Source organism: Capronia epimyces, assembly GCF_000585565.1.
Source record: "Capronia epimyces CBS 606.96 chromosome Unknown aczIQ-supercont1.3, whole genome shotgun sequence".
NCBI classification, from domain to species: Eukaryota; Fungi; Ascomycota; class Eurotiomycetes; order Chaetothyriales; family Herpotrichiellaceae; genus Capronia; species Capronia epimyces.
The window spans coordinates 236,258-252,921 of NW_006912906.1; the positions used below are offsets into that span (position 1 = coordinate 236,258).

The following is a 16,664-nucleotide window of genomic DNA, read 5'->3' on the forward strand; positions in this document are numbered from 1 at the left end:
AAGATGAGGAGAATGTATTCGTGTGATGACTGGCCTCGTCAATCTGTGTCAATGCTGAGCTTGGACTATTCTATAATCTAGCTTGCCCGTTCGCCAGTGTCTCCCAGTCCTTCGGGGTGAAGGGCACATATCTATCCGCCTTAGGCGGCACCCACAAAAACACGTCGTCTTTGCCATTCGGAACCTCCGTACCGACCAAACTAGGGTCGACGCCTTCCTTCCGGAGCGGGACTTTGTTCTGTTTGTGGTTATGGATGTGCGTGCTGGCCTTGACTATGCGCAGGAAGACGGGCACGGCGTAGCGCGGAAGCTGTGCCCGTGTATATTTCAACAGCTCGATATAGTCGACTGGTGGCCCAGTGTAGTTGGGATCGAGAAGGATGGCGGCACAACCGGCTCGTCCTTCATGGTTGGGCACGAGCGCGCCGTACACGTTGACTTCGGCGATACCTGGGAAGCGGCCCATGGTCAAGGCCACTTCTGCCGTAGACACGTTCTCGGACTTCCATCGAAACGTGTCTCCCAGTCGATCGAGGAAATACCACCTACCATGACCATCTCGGCGAAGAGCGTCGCCCGAGCGGTAGTAGACGTCGCCCTTCTTGAAGACGTCCAGCGCGAACTTCTTGTCCGTTGCGGCTTGTGATCGCCAGTATCCTTGGAACGCCTGCTTGCTGGGCACCGCCACAAGCATCTCGCCACCTTCCTCATACGATGTTCTTTGTGCGAACCCGGTCTTTGGATCACGCCAGATATCCCCCGTCTCGTGGTCGATCTTGACTGGAATGTAGACTTTATGCAGCATCGTTCGCAGAATCAGTCCGTGATGACCAACACAGGCTCTCAAGAAGGGGCCCTTGTCGTACACCATCAATGAAAACATGCCTTCTGTCGAGTTAAAGAATTCGCCTATCTCCGCGATATTGAACCGGCTTTGGAACTTTTCCCAGACATCGGGCCTCAATCCGTTCCCGTAGGCACAGCGCAGCCTATGTTTGCGCTCTAATGGGTGAGGTGGCGCGTTGAGGAGATACCGTGCCGTTTCGCCAACATAGACGAAGAATGAGGAGTCGGAATCGTGAATGTCATTCCAGAACCGTGAGACTGAGAATCTCGGTGCTATGGCTACAGACACGCCTTGTAACAAGCAGCAGGATGTCACGATGGCACCAGTCCCATGGTATAACGGCATGGCGTTGTACCATCGGTCTTTGCCGGGAACAGCATCACAGGTTGGCGTATCATGGCCGCACATGAGCCAAATTCGCTCTAGAGTGAACGCGCAGCCTTTGGGTAGTCCAGTCGTTCCGCTAGAGATTATCAGCATTTCTGTGTCACAGCGTTGAAACAAGAACCGACCTGGTGTAAATCAGACAGTAAGGGAACCTGCCCTTGGTGCCCTTACGACATTCGTCATCTGGCCTCACGGTCGGCTCGGAGGAGATTCTCTCCTTCATATTGCTATCGAGCACAGCGATCTTCATTCCTCTGCTCTGAATGTCGGCCTGGCTGTCACTGATTCTCGCTTGACAACCCGGGTCTTGGTCAACGATCAACAACCTCGTTTCGCAAACATCCAAGCAGTGCAGTAAAGCTTTCCCTTCCAGGTTGTAATTGATGAATGCGGGAGCGGCGCCGACGGCCAAGCATGCCCACCAAACGAACATGAAGTCGGGTGAGTTGGTGAGATAGACTCCTACCAACTCTCCTGGCTTGATACCCTCCTCGAGCATCCATTGGGCATAGCGGACGGTTTCTTCATACATTTCGCCAAAGGTGTACACCCCCACTCTCGACCAGATGGCATGATCATTCCAGCTCTTCTTGCATTGGTCTTCGAAAACATACCACAGGTTGACTTTGTCCTCTTTGATGGCGCGGGCGTACTCCTTTTGGCCGCGCCTGAGCCTAGCGACGGTACCAAGGTCTTTTCGTAGATGGTACTTTGCATCGAGATAGGCAGCAACGGCCCAGCCGCTGGCAGCGACCGCCGCGGTCGTTGCTGGACAGAAGACTTGTCAGCATGGAATCCCGAGACGGGAAGGGAGCGGGGTTACCAAGAGCCATGATTCCGAGAAGAGTGCCTACCAGTGTGTTCTACTAGAGTGCTCCCTTTAAGGACGGTCCCCTGGATAGCAAGAGACGATGCATAGTACACATACCTTAGGCAAGAACAGAGAGGAGGGGGAGGGAATCATACCTTGAACCTGACCAGAGAGGTCTCACAGAGCGCCATTTTGCAAGCTTCAGATGCCGAGGCACCTTGAATGGTCTCGAAGTGGTGCAATGGGCTCCTCATGCCTGGAGAGGGGAGGAAGGAGGACTCCAGTCGATACAAGGCGGGGGGAACATTGCTAAGGCACTTGCAGTACCCCAGGGCTTAGACCTAGGGGTTAAGCCGGGCTAGAAAAAGTACCTTACGCACCTTAGATGCTCGTCAACTCAGGTACTAAACTGGAGGCGTCATAGCGGAGACAGGGCACGCCAGTTTGGACAGGGGCACTTACGGAGTACTCCGTACTCCGTATTACTGTACTCCGAGTCTGGGATTATTACGGAGGACATCGCGGGCTGGGGGTGGCACGTGGCACGGAGTTGGCACGCTTGACTCAGTCCCGTCATATCAGTTAGTATTCAGTGCCACAAGTTGCTTTGCTTCCTTTGCAACAGCTCAATCCGCTTGGCCGGCTGGCAATTAATTCCCTTGACCTGGTCTAGATCATGGACTCCGCCAATGACATTCGATGCGAGATCCTAATCCTAGGTGCCGGTATATTTGGCACCAGCACCGCATACCATCTCTCGCTCACCCATCCCTCCCCTTCAAGAGTTACCGTCCTCGATCGCGCCCCCGTGCCCTCCCCGGAAGCTGCCTCTTCAGATATAAACAAGATTGTTCGCGCGGACTATAGCAAGGCCTTCTATATGGATTTGGCCTACGAAGCCATGGAGTCTTGGACTTCTAACCAGAGCCTGAAGCCCTACTTTCATCACACAGGCTGGGTGATGCTGGATGAGGAGGACAGCGATTTGGCCGAGCGGATACGCAGGAATTTTCGTGAGAGCGGCCGTCCAGATACTTCAGCGGATATCACGCTCGAGCAAGTGAAGTCTGGTTGGGCTGGCGTGCTGTCTGGTCTAGAAACCGAGGGATATGCCAAAGCCTACACGAATTCTAGCGCGGGATGGGCCGACGCCTCGGCCGCCGTGGAAGCTATGACGAGAGATACAATCCAGGCCGGGGTAAAATACGAGGTAGGAGATATCACCGAGCTGCTCAGTGATGGGCACAGGCTCAGTGGCGTCCGCACCGCCGACGGGCGGACGTTCTCCGGTGAGCAGGTGGTGCTGGCCACAGGTGCTTGGACACCTTGGTTGATGGCTCCACTCGAGAAGCAATTGAACATTCCTCGAGCGGACAGCGTCCAGGAGCAGATACAGGCCGCCGGAGTGTGCGTGGCTGCATTTAAGCTGTCCGACGAAGAAGCACAGCACTACTCTCAGATGCCGGTCCTGATATATGGTGCCAAAGGAGAAGTCATTCCCCCCAACAAGGATGGTCTCCTCAAATTCACCAACGCAAACTCTTTCCTTAACACGAGTCCTCACCCAACCACAGACGAACTGATCTCTGTCCCGGCGGCCAACCAGAATGCCGTGCCGGAAGCTCTGAAGCAGCAATCGATCGAGATCATCCACCAACGCATCCCGCAGATTCTGGCCAACGGGCGTCTCCCGGACGACTGGCGTCTTTGCTGGGATGCCATCTCGCCGGATCAGAATCAACTCATCACCCGACATCCAGATCCACGTTTGTCGAATCTCTATCTTGCGACCGCGGGCTCCTTCCACAGCTGGAAATTTCTGCCCAACATCGGAAGATATGTGGTCAATGTCCTAAACAGTAAGTCGAATGGCAAAGACAAGGATGAAGCCTGGAGGTGGAAGAGCGAATGGGCTGGAAGAGGCGCACATGAAAAGGTCCTACCTAAAGGCGAGTTGGCTGATTTTCGGTAAGTCCTACAATGTGATAGCACGACAAAAGGTCAGTCCGGCTCAGCGGTGTGTTTGCTGGAGCAGGCTACCTTGGGTATGAGAAAGATGGTGACAGAAGTCGTGATATCCTCGGTAGCCAATTTTTGAGTCTATATATGTATATTTCATCGTCTCCCTAGCTGCAACAAAAGCCAGCAACTCATCTGCGCCCCAGTTCTGGAACTCCATCCTCTACCGGGCTGACTCCAGAACCTGTGCTTCAATTGCTTACCACTCCATCTTTTCCTTGACATACAGGTCCACGTACTTGTCAACTTCCAAGTGGTCAAGTTTGGATGCATCGGTGCCGATCTCGATAAAGTCCTTGATCTTATCCTCGGAGAAGTGAGGCGTCAGGTGTCTCTTGTATTTGGCAAGAATCTCCGGCTTGGCCTCGTCACGTCGGAGGCGATGGCCAAGCGGGGCCTCGACAACCACCTCAGGCAGGACAGTTCCGTCGTTGAGGGTGACGGTCAAAGCGTTGGAGATGGTTCTCAGGCTAGGATCATGATAATCCTTGGTGAATTGAGGATCCTCGACACACTTGATCCTCTTGCGCAGATCCTCCACCAAAGGAGAGGTAGCAGCCTCGCTGTTATCCAGGTAGTCGGTAGCTTCCAGGCGGTTGAACGCTAACATGACACTAACCATATATTGAACGCAGTGATCTCGGTCAGCAAAGTTGTCCATAGGCTTGAACTGCTTATCGATGATTCGAATGCAGGCCTCGTGGGTGCGGTTGGTGATTTCTTTGATATCCTTGGCGGATTTGCCCTGGTCTGCGAGAATCTTGTAGAGCTTTTGAGCGGCTTCAACGGCGGTCTGGGAGTGGAATTCAGCAGGGTATGACACCTTGAAGAGGACATTCTCCATGACATAGGAGCCATAAGGACGCTGGAACTCGAATTTCTTGCCCTTGAATAGGACATCGTAGAAACCCCAGACTGGAGCCGAGAGAACGGTAGGAATGCCGGCTTGACCTTGTTGTACTTTGAAGGCAAGGTTTACGGCTCTTTGGCAGGCGTCACCAGCTGCCCACGACTTGCGGGACATGGTATTGGGACTGTGTCGATAGGTACGTAAAGCCTGACCATCCACAAAGGCCTGGGAGACAACAGCGGCGGTCTGAGCTTCATCAAGGCCGAGAAGTTTGCTGACGACAGCGGCAGACGCAACCTTGACGAGCAAGACGTGATCCAGACCGACCTTGTTGAACGAGTTCTCCAGAGCCAAGCAGCCCTGGATTTCATGAGCCTTGATCATACCCTCCAGAACGTCCCGAATGGTGGGGATCTTGCCATTGCCGACATTTCCCCCGGCTCGGTTTGTTCTTGCAATCCAGTCTGCAACTGCTAGGATGGCACCTAGGTTGTCCGACGGGTGACCCCATTCTGCAGCCAACCAGCAGTCATTGTAATCCAGCCATCTGATCATTGCTCCGATGTTGAAAGCACCGTTCACCGGGTCGAGCTGAAACGGTGTTCCTGGAACCCGAGTTCCGTTGGTCACCGTGATACCGTCGACGACAGGGCCGAGGAGAGCGGTGCATTGTGGGAAGCGAAGAGCTTCGAGACCGCAGCCGATGGTGTCGAGCAGGATGTAACGCGAGGTATCGAGAGCAAGGTCCGAGTCGATCTTGTAGTTGTGGACGTAGCTTGCGATGTCCAGGATTTCTGGGTCGTAAGCCTGGGTCGGTGCTTTGACAGGCGCAGAGGATCTTGCGGTCGTCGAGGTCGAGAAGGTGGCGGCCATGGCGGGCGCACCTCGGGACAGGGTCGACGGCAGGGTGGAGAAGCTGGACGGCTGGCGGATTGCTGAGGACGATGCTCGTACAGCCAAAGCACCAGCAGCCAATCTTCGCACGGGGAGTCGCCTGAATGCAGAAGATGGCAGCATGGTTCAGTTCGGTAGAAGAGGGTGTGACGGGCGCTGGGAGGGGAGTGGAGACGGACACGACGAGAGCAGAACACCACCCAAGCAGACAGACAGACTCTTGCTCACGACGGTTCGTGGAGGTGAAGAAACAGGGGCGAGTGAATTTGCTGCTATGAGGAGGAGAGGAGCAGAGAGCAGAGAGTAGAGAGCAGAGAGAAAGAGAAGCTGCGGAAGAAAAGCCAGACAGTTGAATCCTCTTTCCAAGCCGGCCTGCGCAACCTCGAACAAGTTGCCCCCCGGACCTCTGCTCTACGGAATCTCGTCTTCCTATTTCCGCCCCTCTCCCTCCCATTCTTCCCCTTCCCATCCTACAGCCCTCCCGACCAACAGACCTATGGAAAGCTCTTCTCTCGCTCTCCTATCCACCGCCTAATCCTATGTTAGCTAGCAGCAGCTCGATAGCTGATAGCTATTGCCACTCTGCGCGCTGCCGAACAATTCGGTGCCCTGGCGGCTTGCTGTTCCTCCCGCCGATTGAGCTCCGACTGCCTCGGTCTCGGCCGGCTAGACGCGCTCAAAACCTCAAACGCTAGGCCTGCGACGGGGAGCTTGACAGCTTGGCTCGCCTTACCCCGGCCTGTGATCTCTGATTCCGACCTAAACCTGCCTAGCCTCGGCGCCGACCCGTTTGCCTGCGATCACTGGCTCCTCAGAGCAATATCATCAGTCCGCCTGTTCCAAGAGGGCTAAGCCGCTGGGAAGACATGTCTCTGCATTCCCGCTACCAGCCTCTGCAGGATCCCAACTCTGATCTCGACGGCGGAGATCTTTCGGACGATGAGAACATCAACCCTGCCTCTCCACGTACGGGCCCTGACTCAAGCCAACACCGCTTGTTGGGACAAGGCGATGTTGCTACAGGCAAAGCCTCGCGGTACCTAGACTCTGTCGCCAGCCGTTTCTGTGCGGGCCGCAGACTCACCAAAACTTACATTGCATTTTCCGTCCTCATCCTAGCTGTACTTGCGTCTGCCATTGGTGGTGGCGGCTACTGGATTTACACCACAGGCCAACCCTACGGCCAATCGCCGCCATGGTATCCCACCCCCCGAGGAGGCACTCTGTCCTCGTGGCAGCAGAGCTACGACAAGGCTCAGAAGATGGTTGAGAGGCTGAGTCTTGCGGAGAAGGTCAACATCACCACCGGCACCGGGTGGGCTATGGACTTGTGTGTGGGCAATACCGCGCCTGCAGTCCACGTCGGTTTCCCGGGGCTTTGTTTACAAGACGGTCCCTTGGGAATACGCTTCGCCGATCATGCCACATCCTTCCCTGCAGGCATTACTGTAGGTGCAACATGGAACCGCGATCTCATGCGCAGACGCGGTGCTGCTCATGCCCGCCAGGCTAGGCTGAAAGGAGTCCATGTGCTTCTCGGACCTGCTATGGGGCCACTCGGACGCAATCCCGCCGGAGGCAGAGTCTGGGAGGGGTTCGGCAGTGACCCCGTCCTCCAAGCAGTAGCTGCATACGAGACAATACAAGGCATCCAATCCCAGGGAGTCATGGCCACCGCAAAACACTTCGTCGGAAACGAACAGGAACATTTTAGAAAGTCCTTTGAGTGGGGTCTGCCAGAGGCGCTCTCTTCCAACATCGATGATCGGACGCTGCATGAGCTGTATGCCTGGCCCTTCGCCGAGAGCGTGAGGGCTGGTGTGGCCAGCGTCATGTGCTCCTACCAGATGGTCAACAACTCGTACGCCTGCGCAAACAGTAAGCTGATGAATGGCATTCTGAAGGATGAACTTGGTTTCCAAGGCTTTGTGCAATCTGACTGGTTGGCACAACGCAGCGGTGTCGCCAGTGCCCTTGCAGGCCTGGACATGTCCATGCCTGGGGATGGCCTATTCTGGCAGGATGGAAAAGCGCTCTTCGGTGACCAACTTACTGTTGCTGTCTTGAACGAGTCGGTTCCCATGGCGAGGCTGAATGACATGGTCACCCGTATTGTTGCCGCTTGGTATCAACTGGGGCAGGACTCTTGGACATCAGAAGGCCCAAACTTCTCTTCTTGGACCGATGAAGAGTACGGCTATCTGCACGCCGGCAGCAGCAGCAAACAAGATCTGGTCGTCGTCAATAAATTTGTCGAGGCCGAGAACGAAGAGAGCCGCACTTTGGCTCGACAAGTTGCTAGTGAGGGCATAGTGCTGTTGAAGAACTCGGATTCCATCTTGCCTCTAAGCCCCACCCTTTCTGAGTTGGGTATCACTAGCCGGAAGCGAGTGGCTATTGTCGGCGAAGACGCAGGTCCGGGTAAAGGTCCCAACTATTGCGAGGATCGTGGATGTAATCAGGGGACTCTGGCCGTGGGTTGGGGCTCGGGATCAACCGAGTTTACCTACCTGGTCGACCCGCTCTCAGCATTGAATGCGAGCTTTGACGAGTCATCGGTCGAAATCTTCAGCTCCCTCACCAACAGTGTGTCTTCCAGTATCAAAAGCAAGCTCAACGAGCAGGACCTTTGCCTGGTCTTTGGGAATGCAGATTCTGGCGAAGGCTACCACATATGGCAGGGCCAGCGCGCCGATCGAAGTGATCTTGAGATCCAGAAAGGTGGAACTCGGCTCATTCGCACCGTTGCTGAGGAGTGTGGCGGCCCCGTTGTGGTCGTCATTCATTCTGTGGGCCCTGTTGTCATCGAAGATTTCGCTGACTTGGAGTCCGTCAAGGCTATCGTCTTCGCGAATCTGCCGGGTCAAGAGAGCGGCAACGCGCTTGCCAATGTCCTTTTTGGACGAACGGACGCTTCAGGGAGACTACCGTATACCCTGGGGAGAGGCCTTGAGGACTATGGCCCAGGGGCTCCTGTCCTGTATTATCCGAATGCCATCATACCACAGGTTGATTTCAAGGAAGGGCTGTACATTGATTACCGGCATTTCGATCAGCACGACATTGAGCCTCGATATCCCTTTGGCTATGGACTTTCGTTCACCACATTCGAGCTGTCGGATTTGGTTGTCACCAGCTTGAAGACCAAGTCTCCTTTGCCTTCGCCTAGGCCCAAATCATTGTCCCCGCCAGCTTTTGATGAGACCTTACCTCCCATTGAAAGTGCACTTCTCCCAGAGGGTTTCTTGCGGCTTCGCAAATATGTCTACCCTTATATTTCTAGTGCAAAGCAGGTCAAGAAAGGCAAGTATCCTTACCCTGACGGTTACGACGTCCACCAGGAGCCTAGCCCGGTTGGAGGTGGTGAAGGAGGCAATCCGTCCTTGTTCGAAAACCATGTCAGTGTCCAAGTAGGCGTCACCAACACCGGAGGCCGTACAGGAAAGCTGGTCATTCAGGTGTACGTGTCCTTCCCTCCGTCGATTCGGGAACCTTCGACCGGCGAGATCATCGACACGCCTGTGAGGGTATTGCGCAACTTCACCAAGATCGAACTGGACGCGGGTGCGTCTGAGACTGTCAATCTCACCTTGACACGCAAAGACCTGAGTTATTGGTCGGTGGTTCAACAGAATTGGGTCATGCCAGATGGATTGTTTACCATCGAAGTCGGGCGCAGCTCACGTGATCTGCCTCTCCAGGGGCATTACTGATGCAGTACGAGCTCCGACTCAGAATACAATGACTCGACAAAAGACCGTCGCATTCTTACTAATTAAGACACGCTGTCAGCTCCTTGGCCTTGGTAGGTGAAGACGACACGCATGATGTAGGAGTCTGACTCGCCGCGGCAGTTGACTGGGACATGTGAGAATAGCACCTCGGGTTGGATGCTCATCTCCACGCAAATGAACACTACCAGGGCCTCATCCTCGACTTTTCCCCGCAAACCCCACGGCTGGGCATTGTCCCCTCCCGTCTACTCCTGGTCTGGACGGTTATGGTAGGGTTGGTCAGTGGATCCTGGTTCTGGTCAAGGCGTCCGTCATCCGCTGCATGGTCAAATCATCGCGGTGGTGGTACAGTCTACGGAACCGCTCCACGTCCGGGGACCGAGGTCGAGTTCAGCATATAAGGGCCCGAAGCAATCGATAGACCAGTGGAAGCTGTGCAATGCCATACACTTACCTCCACGCTGCTATTTGTGGTGCGGGTGAGACGGTCCTGCTTACTCGCAAGGGGCCTGAAGAGCGTTTCGTGTACAATATAAGATCATCAGGTCTATCGCCCTCGTATCCTCACAGTTAACTCAACTCACTCTTGTGCTTCCTTACTGTCATTCCATTTTTCTGGTCGCCGCTCGAATACCAGAACTGTGATTCGAAATGGCGCCAGACATCAACCAGATAAACTGGTCGACTGATGGCTACGCCAACAATGGAGTTCCTCGCGGTGACTATGAGATTCCAGGTGAGTTTCGCAACATTTGCTTGCTGCTGGTTCTGTTTGCAATGTCAACACACGTTGCTCTTGACCGCAAAGGTCTGGTCGACTCATCCGAGCACTACCTCAATAAAAGCCCGGGCAGCAGCGGCAGTCCCGTCAAGCTGTTACACCGGTCGCATGCTGTTCAGCTTCATGCGCTGCCAGCATCCTACAACAGTCGCCATGTTGGGTGACTCGGGTACTATGATTGTCGAGCATGGGGCCAGATGACACTGCAGTCATCTTGCTTCCCGGCCGTTCGCCGCTCAGCACGGCTTTGGAAGAGCCCTTGCTTCCCCTAGCCACCCTTGCCCAGGCCCCCTTCCAGGAGCCGACGCCGCAAGGGTCGGGCCCAGTCTGTCAGACATGATCACGTTCTTAGTTGACTGCCCACTAACGAAGACACCGCAGACATCGTCCTAGGTGGACCGTACACGCGCAAGATCCGCGTGTTGTCGATTGGTGCTGGAGTCAGCGGGATCTTGAATGCATATCATATTCAAAAACATCTCAAGAACGTCGAGCATGTGATTTATGAGAAGAACGCTGATATTGGCGGCACCTGGTTGGAAAATCGATATCCTGGTCCGTATGTCCGGAGATGTTCTAGTGGTGGCTTCGGGTCGATAGTGCTGACGATGTGACCACTTACCAGGTTGTGCCTGCGATATACCGAGCCATGCATACACATATCCGTTTGCGTTGAACGTAAGTTGCACCCTGGCAGCCCACCCCAGCTGGCCGGCTCAATCTAACCCGCCGTACAGCCTGACTGGCCCCGGTTCTTTTCCTATTCTCCGGACATCTGGAAGTATCTGGACAAGGTGTGCGAGGTATTCGACTTGAGAAAGTATATGAACTTCAACACTGAAGTGGTTGGATGCTATTGGCAGCAAAAGACTGGCGAATGGCTGGTCAAGCTCAAACAGACGAAGCCGGATGGAAGCACCCATCTGTTCGAGGATCGCTGCCATATACTCCTCCACGGCACTGGTATCCTGAACAACTTCAAGTGGCCCGACATCGAGGGCTTGGAAAAGTTCAAGGGGCGGATCGTCCATACTGCTCGTTGGCCCAAAGGCTACCAGGCCGAAGAATGGAAGAAGGACCGTGTTGCCGTCATTGGGTCTGGAGTAGGTCGCACTGCGGGCTCCACGTCAAAGCGTCCATGGACATCTGCTGACTCGCAACCGCTGAAGGCTTCCAGCATCCAGACTGTCCCGGCCATGCAGCCTCACGCAAAGCACATTGACGTGTTTGTCCGCACAGGTACGCGTCCCTCGCCCTACGCATGACCATGACCCTCTCGCACACTTTCTGATGGCCTGTGTCCAGGTGTCTGGTTCGTTCAGATCGCGAGCAACTTCGGCGCCAATCACGAATACACGCCTGAGCAAAAACAAGAGTACCGCGACCCCTACAAGATCGTGGAACACGCAAAGTCCATCGAAGACCAGGTCAATGGCCTCTGGGGCACCTTCTACAAGAACTCCAAAGGCCAAGCTGAAGCCCAAGTGGCCTTGAAGAAGCGCATGGCTGAAATGGTCAAGGACGAGAGGTTGCTCAAGGGTTTCACTCCGACTTGGGGGGTGGGATGCCGCCGTATAACGCCTGGTGATCCATACATCGAGTATGTCCTTGTCGTCTCCGTGTTCCCGTCCTCTGGGAGTCTTGCATCGTCACAGCCGTACTCCAGGATTTCCCATGCTAACGTACCGGGCACTGTCCAGAGCAATCCAAGAACCGAACGTAGCCGTACACTTCACGGCTGTCGAGAAGATCGACGAGACCGGCCTCATCGGCGGCGACGGTGTCCACCGGGAGGTCGACACGATTGTGTGCGCGACAGGGTTTGACGTCTCATACCGGCCGCGGTTCCCCATCGTGGGCCAGGACGGCGTTGACTTGGCCGACAAATGGAGAGTTTGTCCGGAGGGATACCTAGGGCTCGCGATCCCTGGGTTTCCCAACTTCCTGACGTTCATCGGGCCCAACTGGCCGGTGGAGAATGGCAGCGTGATGGGCCCTCTGGAATATGTGTCGCAGTATGCGCTGCAGCTGATCCGCAAACTGCAAACCGAGTACATCTGCAGCATCTCGCCCAAGCAGGAGGTGACGGACGCGTTCAACGCGCACTGTCAGGAGTGGATCAAGCACACCGTCTGGGTAGAAGAGTGTCGGTCATGGTACAAGAACAACGAGACGGGGCGGGTCAACGCCGTCTGGCCCGGCTCGTCGCTGCACTACATCGAAGCCATCCGCCAGCCGCGCTACGAAGACTTCGACATCGAATACCTCGGCCCGGCCAAGAAGAACATGTGGGCGTTCCTGGGCATGGGCACGGTCCCGGCGCTGGTCAACAAAGAGGACGTCTCGCCGTACTTGAACGTCGAGAACCTCGATCCCGAGTGGATGGAGGCCGTCGGCATCGACGCGGGCAAGCTGCACGAGGCCCCATTGAATCATCTCAAGGCCAAGCACTCGGAGCAGGCCGAGAAGACCAAGAAGAGTGTCGACAATGTCGCGGTCGCATAGGACGGAGCTACGCTTGGTGTCATCTATATCGATCGTGAGATTCAATTCGTCTACACTCCGTACCTCTCTCTATACCTCTATAGCTGTATTCCAAGACGTGCAAATTGATCCCATGGCCACGAAATAACGATCTAGTCTTGACCTACGACCTACACTCGTAATCACCGTGATCTAGCGCTAGTTTAGCTGGCAAAAACACAGCCACAGACAAGGATGCTCAGCAGCAAAGAGGCTTAGGAGGTGTTGGGGGTGGAGACACGGAGGCAAGTCCAGGTGATAATATATATACATATATACATACACACACGTATGGAAAGAAGCAAGAGATGAAGGAACCAGGCCTGCGGCCCATCGCCGTCCAGATGCCATGTCGCTCCCAGGGCTGCTTTTGATTCTTGTCTTTCCACACTAGAGTGATCCATTTCTTGTTGGGCCAGGAGGACTGGCCTTGGTTGGGTTCATCGCGGAACTTTTCCAGACGCGGACCAACGCCGCAGAATAGGCTGATGGGTGGGTGGTACAGAGATGAGATTGTGGGAGAAACTGCGACACAATCCTGGTAGGTCGCGCTTCTATTCTTTTGGGTATGCGGCCCTCCTCTTCAACTGGCTTTCTGTGCCTGAAGAGCGAGGATACAACGACGCGCCGTCGCAATGGAGCGCGGTGAATAATAGCCGGTCGCCAGTCGGCGCCAGTGTCAAGGAACTGTTCTAGATATCGGCCGTGTAGACTTTGGGGATTTGCAGTAGCTCGGGTTCCGGAATGCCAGAGTCACTATTGATCGATCCGCTTGAACGCGGGCGCTGGCGTCTCAGGAATGCCTGCAGAGGGACCGTCTGTCTCCGTTGGCGGTGGCGGGCTGTACGTAACACCTCGAGTTAGTCAAATGTCGGACCGGCAGCTCGGGAACTGAACGGATACTCACGGTGCACTCTTTCCCTCCGTGTTGTCGAAGTACTTGTGGAAATCTCCCTGGTCCTCGAACGGTCTCTTGCCCAGAATCCTGACGAGGTCATCTCGCACAAGCATCTCCTTCTTCAACAGTTCCTCCGCCACGGCCTGCAGCTGGTCCTTCTTCTCCAGTAGCAGATCCTTACATTGTTTATATGCTTCATCGACGATGCGACGGACTTCCTCGTCGATATTCCGAGCCGTTTCCTCGGAGAAGGGCTTGTGCAGGCGCTGCTCGTCGTCTTTGTACGAGAGATAGCCGATCTTGGGCGACATACCCCATTCGGTGACCATGGCAGTGGCCATACGAGTGACCTTGTTGAAATCGTCTGACGCACCGCTTGTCACAGTGTCGAACCAGATTTCTTCGCTGACACGGCCGCCGAGCGTCATGGCCATGCGGTCCATCAATTGCTTGACGCTCATCAGATACACGTCGTTGCCACCTGCAGGAAGATACTGTGCGTAACCCAGAGCACCCTGTCCTCTTGGAATGATTGAGACTTTGAGGAGTGGATCGGCGTATTTGAAGAACCACCCACAGATGGCATGACCAGCTTCGTGGTATGCCACAGTCTTCTTCTCCTCCGGCGAGAGAACCAGCGACTTCTTCTCGAGACCACCGATGACACGCTCGATTGCTTGTTCGAAGTGTGACATCTCCACCGACGCTGCATTCGCACGAGCGGCGATCAGAGCAGCTTCGTTGACACAGTTGGCAATGTCAGCACCTGAGAAGCCCGGGGTCAACGCCGCAAGACGTCCGGTCAGATATTCCCTGTCAACATTGGTGACAATCTTTCGAAGATGGACCTGGAAGATTTGCTTCCGGCCATCCATAGTTGGTCGGTCAATGGCAATGTGTCGGTCGAACCGGCCGGGACGCATCAAAGCCTTGTCGAGGACGTCCGGTCTGTTTGTACCCGCAAGCACAACGACTTGTTCAGAGGTGTTGAAACCATCCATCTCGGTAAGAATCTGGTTGAGGGTGGACTCCCGTTCATCGTTGCCACCGCCAAAGTTTTGTTTCGCTCTTGATTTTCCGATGGCGTCAATCTCGTCGATGAAGATGATGCATGGAGCATTCTTCCGGGCGTTTGCAAACAGATCTCGTACTCGGGAAGGTCCCACACCCACGAACATCTCGACGAACTCCGAGCCTGAAACCGAATAGAAGGGGACACCGGACTCGCCAGCTGTTGCTTTGGCCAACAACGTCTTACCAGTTCCCGGGGGGCCAGACAAAATAGCGCCGCGAGGAATCTTTGCACCCAATCTCTGGTACTTGGAAGGGTCCTTTAAGAAAGAGACAAACTCCATGATCTCGACTTTTGCTTCGTCCATGCCAGCAACATCTGAGAACTTGATCTTGACGTCGGTTTCGTGGTTGAATCTCTTGGCTCTCGACTTGCCAATACCAAAGATTCCACTTTGCCCGCCCGCACCTGATGCCGCCCTTCGAGAGAACCAAAACAAGGCGCCGATGAACAGAAGTGTGGGACCGAAGTTGAACAGCGCAGCACTCAGAGGCACCTCGTCCGAGTATGCGACCGGTATTCTTTCGCTGCTGGGGATTCCAAGCTCCTGATGAGCTTCGTCCAGTCTTCTCTCAAAGGCTTCAACCGAGCCTATCGAGAAGTAGTAGTTGAAGTTTGGTCGAGTGGCTGGTGACTCTGGATACATGCGGGCAACGGCGTCTCGGTTCAATTCGACCCTGACCCGATTCCGATTGATGACGGTGAGCTTGTCCACGAGACCCTTGTCAAAGAAGGTGGTTCTGAACTCTTGCCACGTGATGTCCCTTGATGCTTCTCCAGGATAGAGACTGCGGTAAATGTAGTATGTAAGGATGGCGGCCATTACCATTGTACCCGCATCCAATCTGAGCTCGTAGGCTGCGGGCTTACCCTTCGCATCACCTTCTTGCTGCTGTTGCTTGCGTTGTCGGCCGTTTTCGTTTTCGTTTTCCTGACTCTTGTTTGACTGCTCGAAAAGAGGAGTCTCTTCCTTCTCCGACCCTTGAGCCTTGGTGGAGTGAGCTGTGTGGCCATATTTTTCTCGAACTTCTGCCGGGCTCATGCGAGACAGTTTCGTGAACACCCCGACCAGGCGCACAGTGGTGGCCAAATCGATCCGCTGCTCTGGGTTTCTCCTCCGCGCCTCCAACACCTCTCGGAGCTCTTTGGGGATTCCACCCTTCGCCATCAGCTCGACAGCTTCGTCAACGGCCGCAGCCTGCGATTTCGGGAGGCCGGTCTTGATCATTTTGGCGACCTCATTGATCTGTCTGACCTCTTCCTCCGTGAGAGGTGAAAACTCCAATTTGCTGGCATCTTCCGCAGGTAAGCCATCATTGGGGCTCTTGCTTGAGTCTTGCTTAGGAGCCTTGGAGCTTTTGTCCCCATCTTTTTTCGGCTTTTCGGGGTCTTCCTGCGGCGGCTTCGGTTCACTGGAGTTCACAGTGGCGTAGGATCTCGACAAGGAAGGACGTAATCTGCTGGCGTAGGGAAGTCTGGTGAATTGACTGGAGCGACGCTGCGCACAAAAGGCACATTCAATAGCAGCCTTCGAAGAGCGGATCAGCTGCGGCCGCAAAAATCGAGCTGCCATAGCTGGCAAGCTGTCGAGAGTATGTGCCTCTGGGGAAACAATGAGATTCGCCGCACACGCAAAGGGAAGAGCAGACTTGAAGGTGAACGGCCAGCGTGCGATTGAAGATGGTGGCCAAAGATGTGGGTTGACGCGAGGCCGCCTTTTGCCTGCATCTCGGCGATGTCATGACTGTGACTACTCCGGAGTACCACAGTACATTTTCATGTGCACTTCCTGACCTAATGTACAGCCGGAGCCATCCGGCGCCGCAGACTACATCCAACCGCAGACAT

The 16,664-nt window shown here is 54.9% G+C and overlaps 6 protein-coding genes across 6 annotated transcripts; 3 read left to right on the plus strand and 3 right to left on the minus strand.

Annotated features, from left to right (window-relative positions):
* Positions 1-70: 70 nt before the first annotated feature.
* A1O3_03344 (uncharacterized protein) lies at positions 71-2,067 on the minus strand (the record flags this gene model as incomplete). Its single annotated transcript, XM_007733482.1, has 3 exons — positions 71-1,310; positions 1,360-2,002; positions 2,058-2,067. The coding sequence occupies 3 exons, from the start codon at positions 2,065-2,067 to the stop codon at positions 71-73; spliced, it is 1,893 nt and encodes a 630-aa protein (XP_007731672.1).
* A 654-nt stretch (positions 2,068-2,721) lies between these two features.
* On the plus strand, positions 2,722-4,017 carry A1O3_03345 (uncharacterized protein; the record flags this gene model as incomplete). The annotated part of the gene is made up of 1 exon (XM_007733483.1): positions 2,722-4,017. One exon carries the CDS (start codon positions 2,722-2,724, stop codon positions 4,015-4,017), a length of 1,296 nt encoding a protein of 431 aa, XP_007731673.1.
* Positions 4,018-4,263: 246 nt separating this feature from the next.
* On the minus strand, positions 4,264-5,931 carry A1O3_03346 (2-methylcitrate dehydratase; the record flags this gene model as incomplete). Its single annotated transcript, XM_007733484.1, has 1 exon — positions 4,264-5,931. The coding sequence occupies one exon, from the start codon at positions 5,929-5,931 to the stop codon at positions 4,264-4,266; it is 1,668 nt and encodes a 555-aa protein (XP_007731674.1).
* A 743-nt stretch (positions 5,932-6,674) lies between these two features.
* Positions 6,675-9,521, plus strand: A1O3_03347 (beta-glucosidase; the record flags this gene model as incomplete). Its single annotated transcript, XM_007733485.1, has 1 exon — positions 6,675-9,521. One exon carries the CDS (start codon positions 6,675-6,677, stop codon positions 9,519-9,521), a length of 2,847 nt encoding a protein of 948 aa, XP_007731675.1.
* Positions 9,522-10,193: 672 nt separating this feature from the next.
* A1O3_03348 (uncharacterized protein) lies at positions 10,194-12,828 on the plus strand (the record flags this gene model as incomplete). Its single annotated transcript, XM_007733486.1, has 7 exons — positions 10,194-10,278; positions 10,705-10,878; positions 10,949-11,001; positions 11,061-11,426; positions 11,493-11,562; positions 11,629-11,923; positions 12,024-12,828. 7 exons carry the CDS (start codon positions 10,194-10,196, stop codon positions 12,826-12,828), a joined length of 1,848 nt encoding a protein of 615 aa, XP_007731676.1.
* Positions 12,829-13,749: 921 nt separating this feature from the next.
* On the minus strand, positions 13,750-16,389 carry A1O3_03349 (AFG3 family protein; the record flags this gene model as incomplete). The annotated part of the gene is made up of 1 exon (XM_007733487.1): positions 13,750-16,389. The coding sequence occupies one exon, from the start codon at positions 16,387-16,389 to the stop codon at positions 13,750-13,752; it is 2,640 nt and encodes an 879-aa protein (XP_007731677.1).
* Between the last annotated feature and the right edge of the window lie 275 nt (positions 16,390-16,664).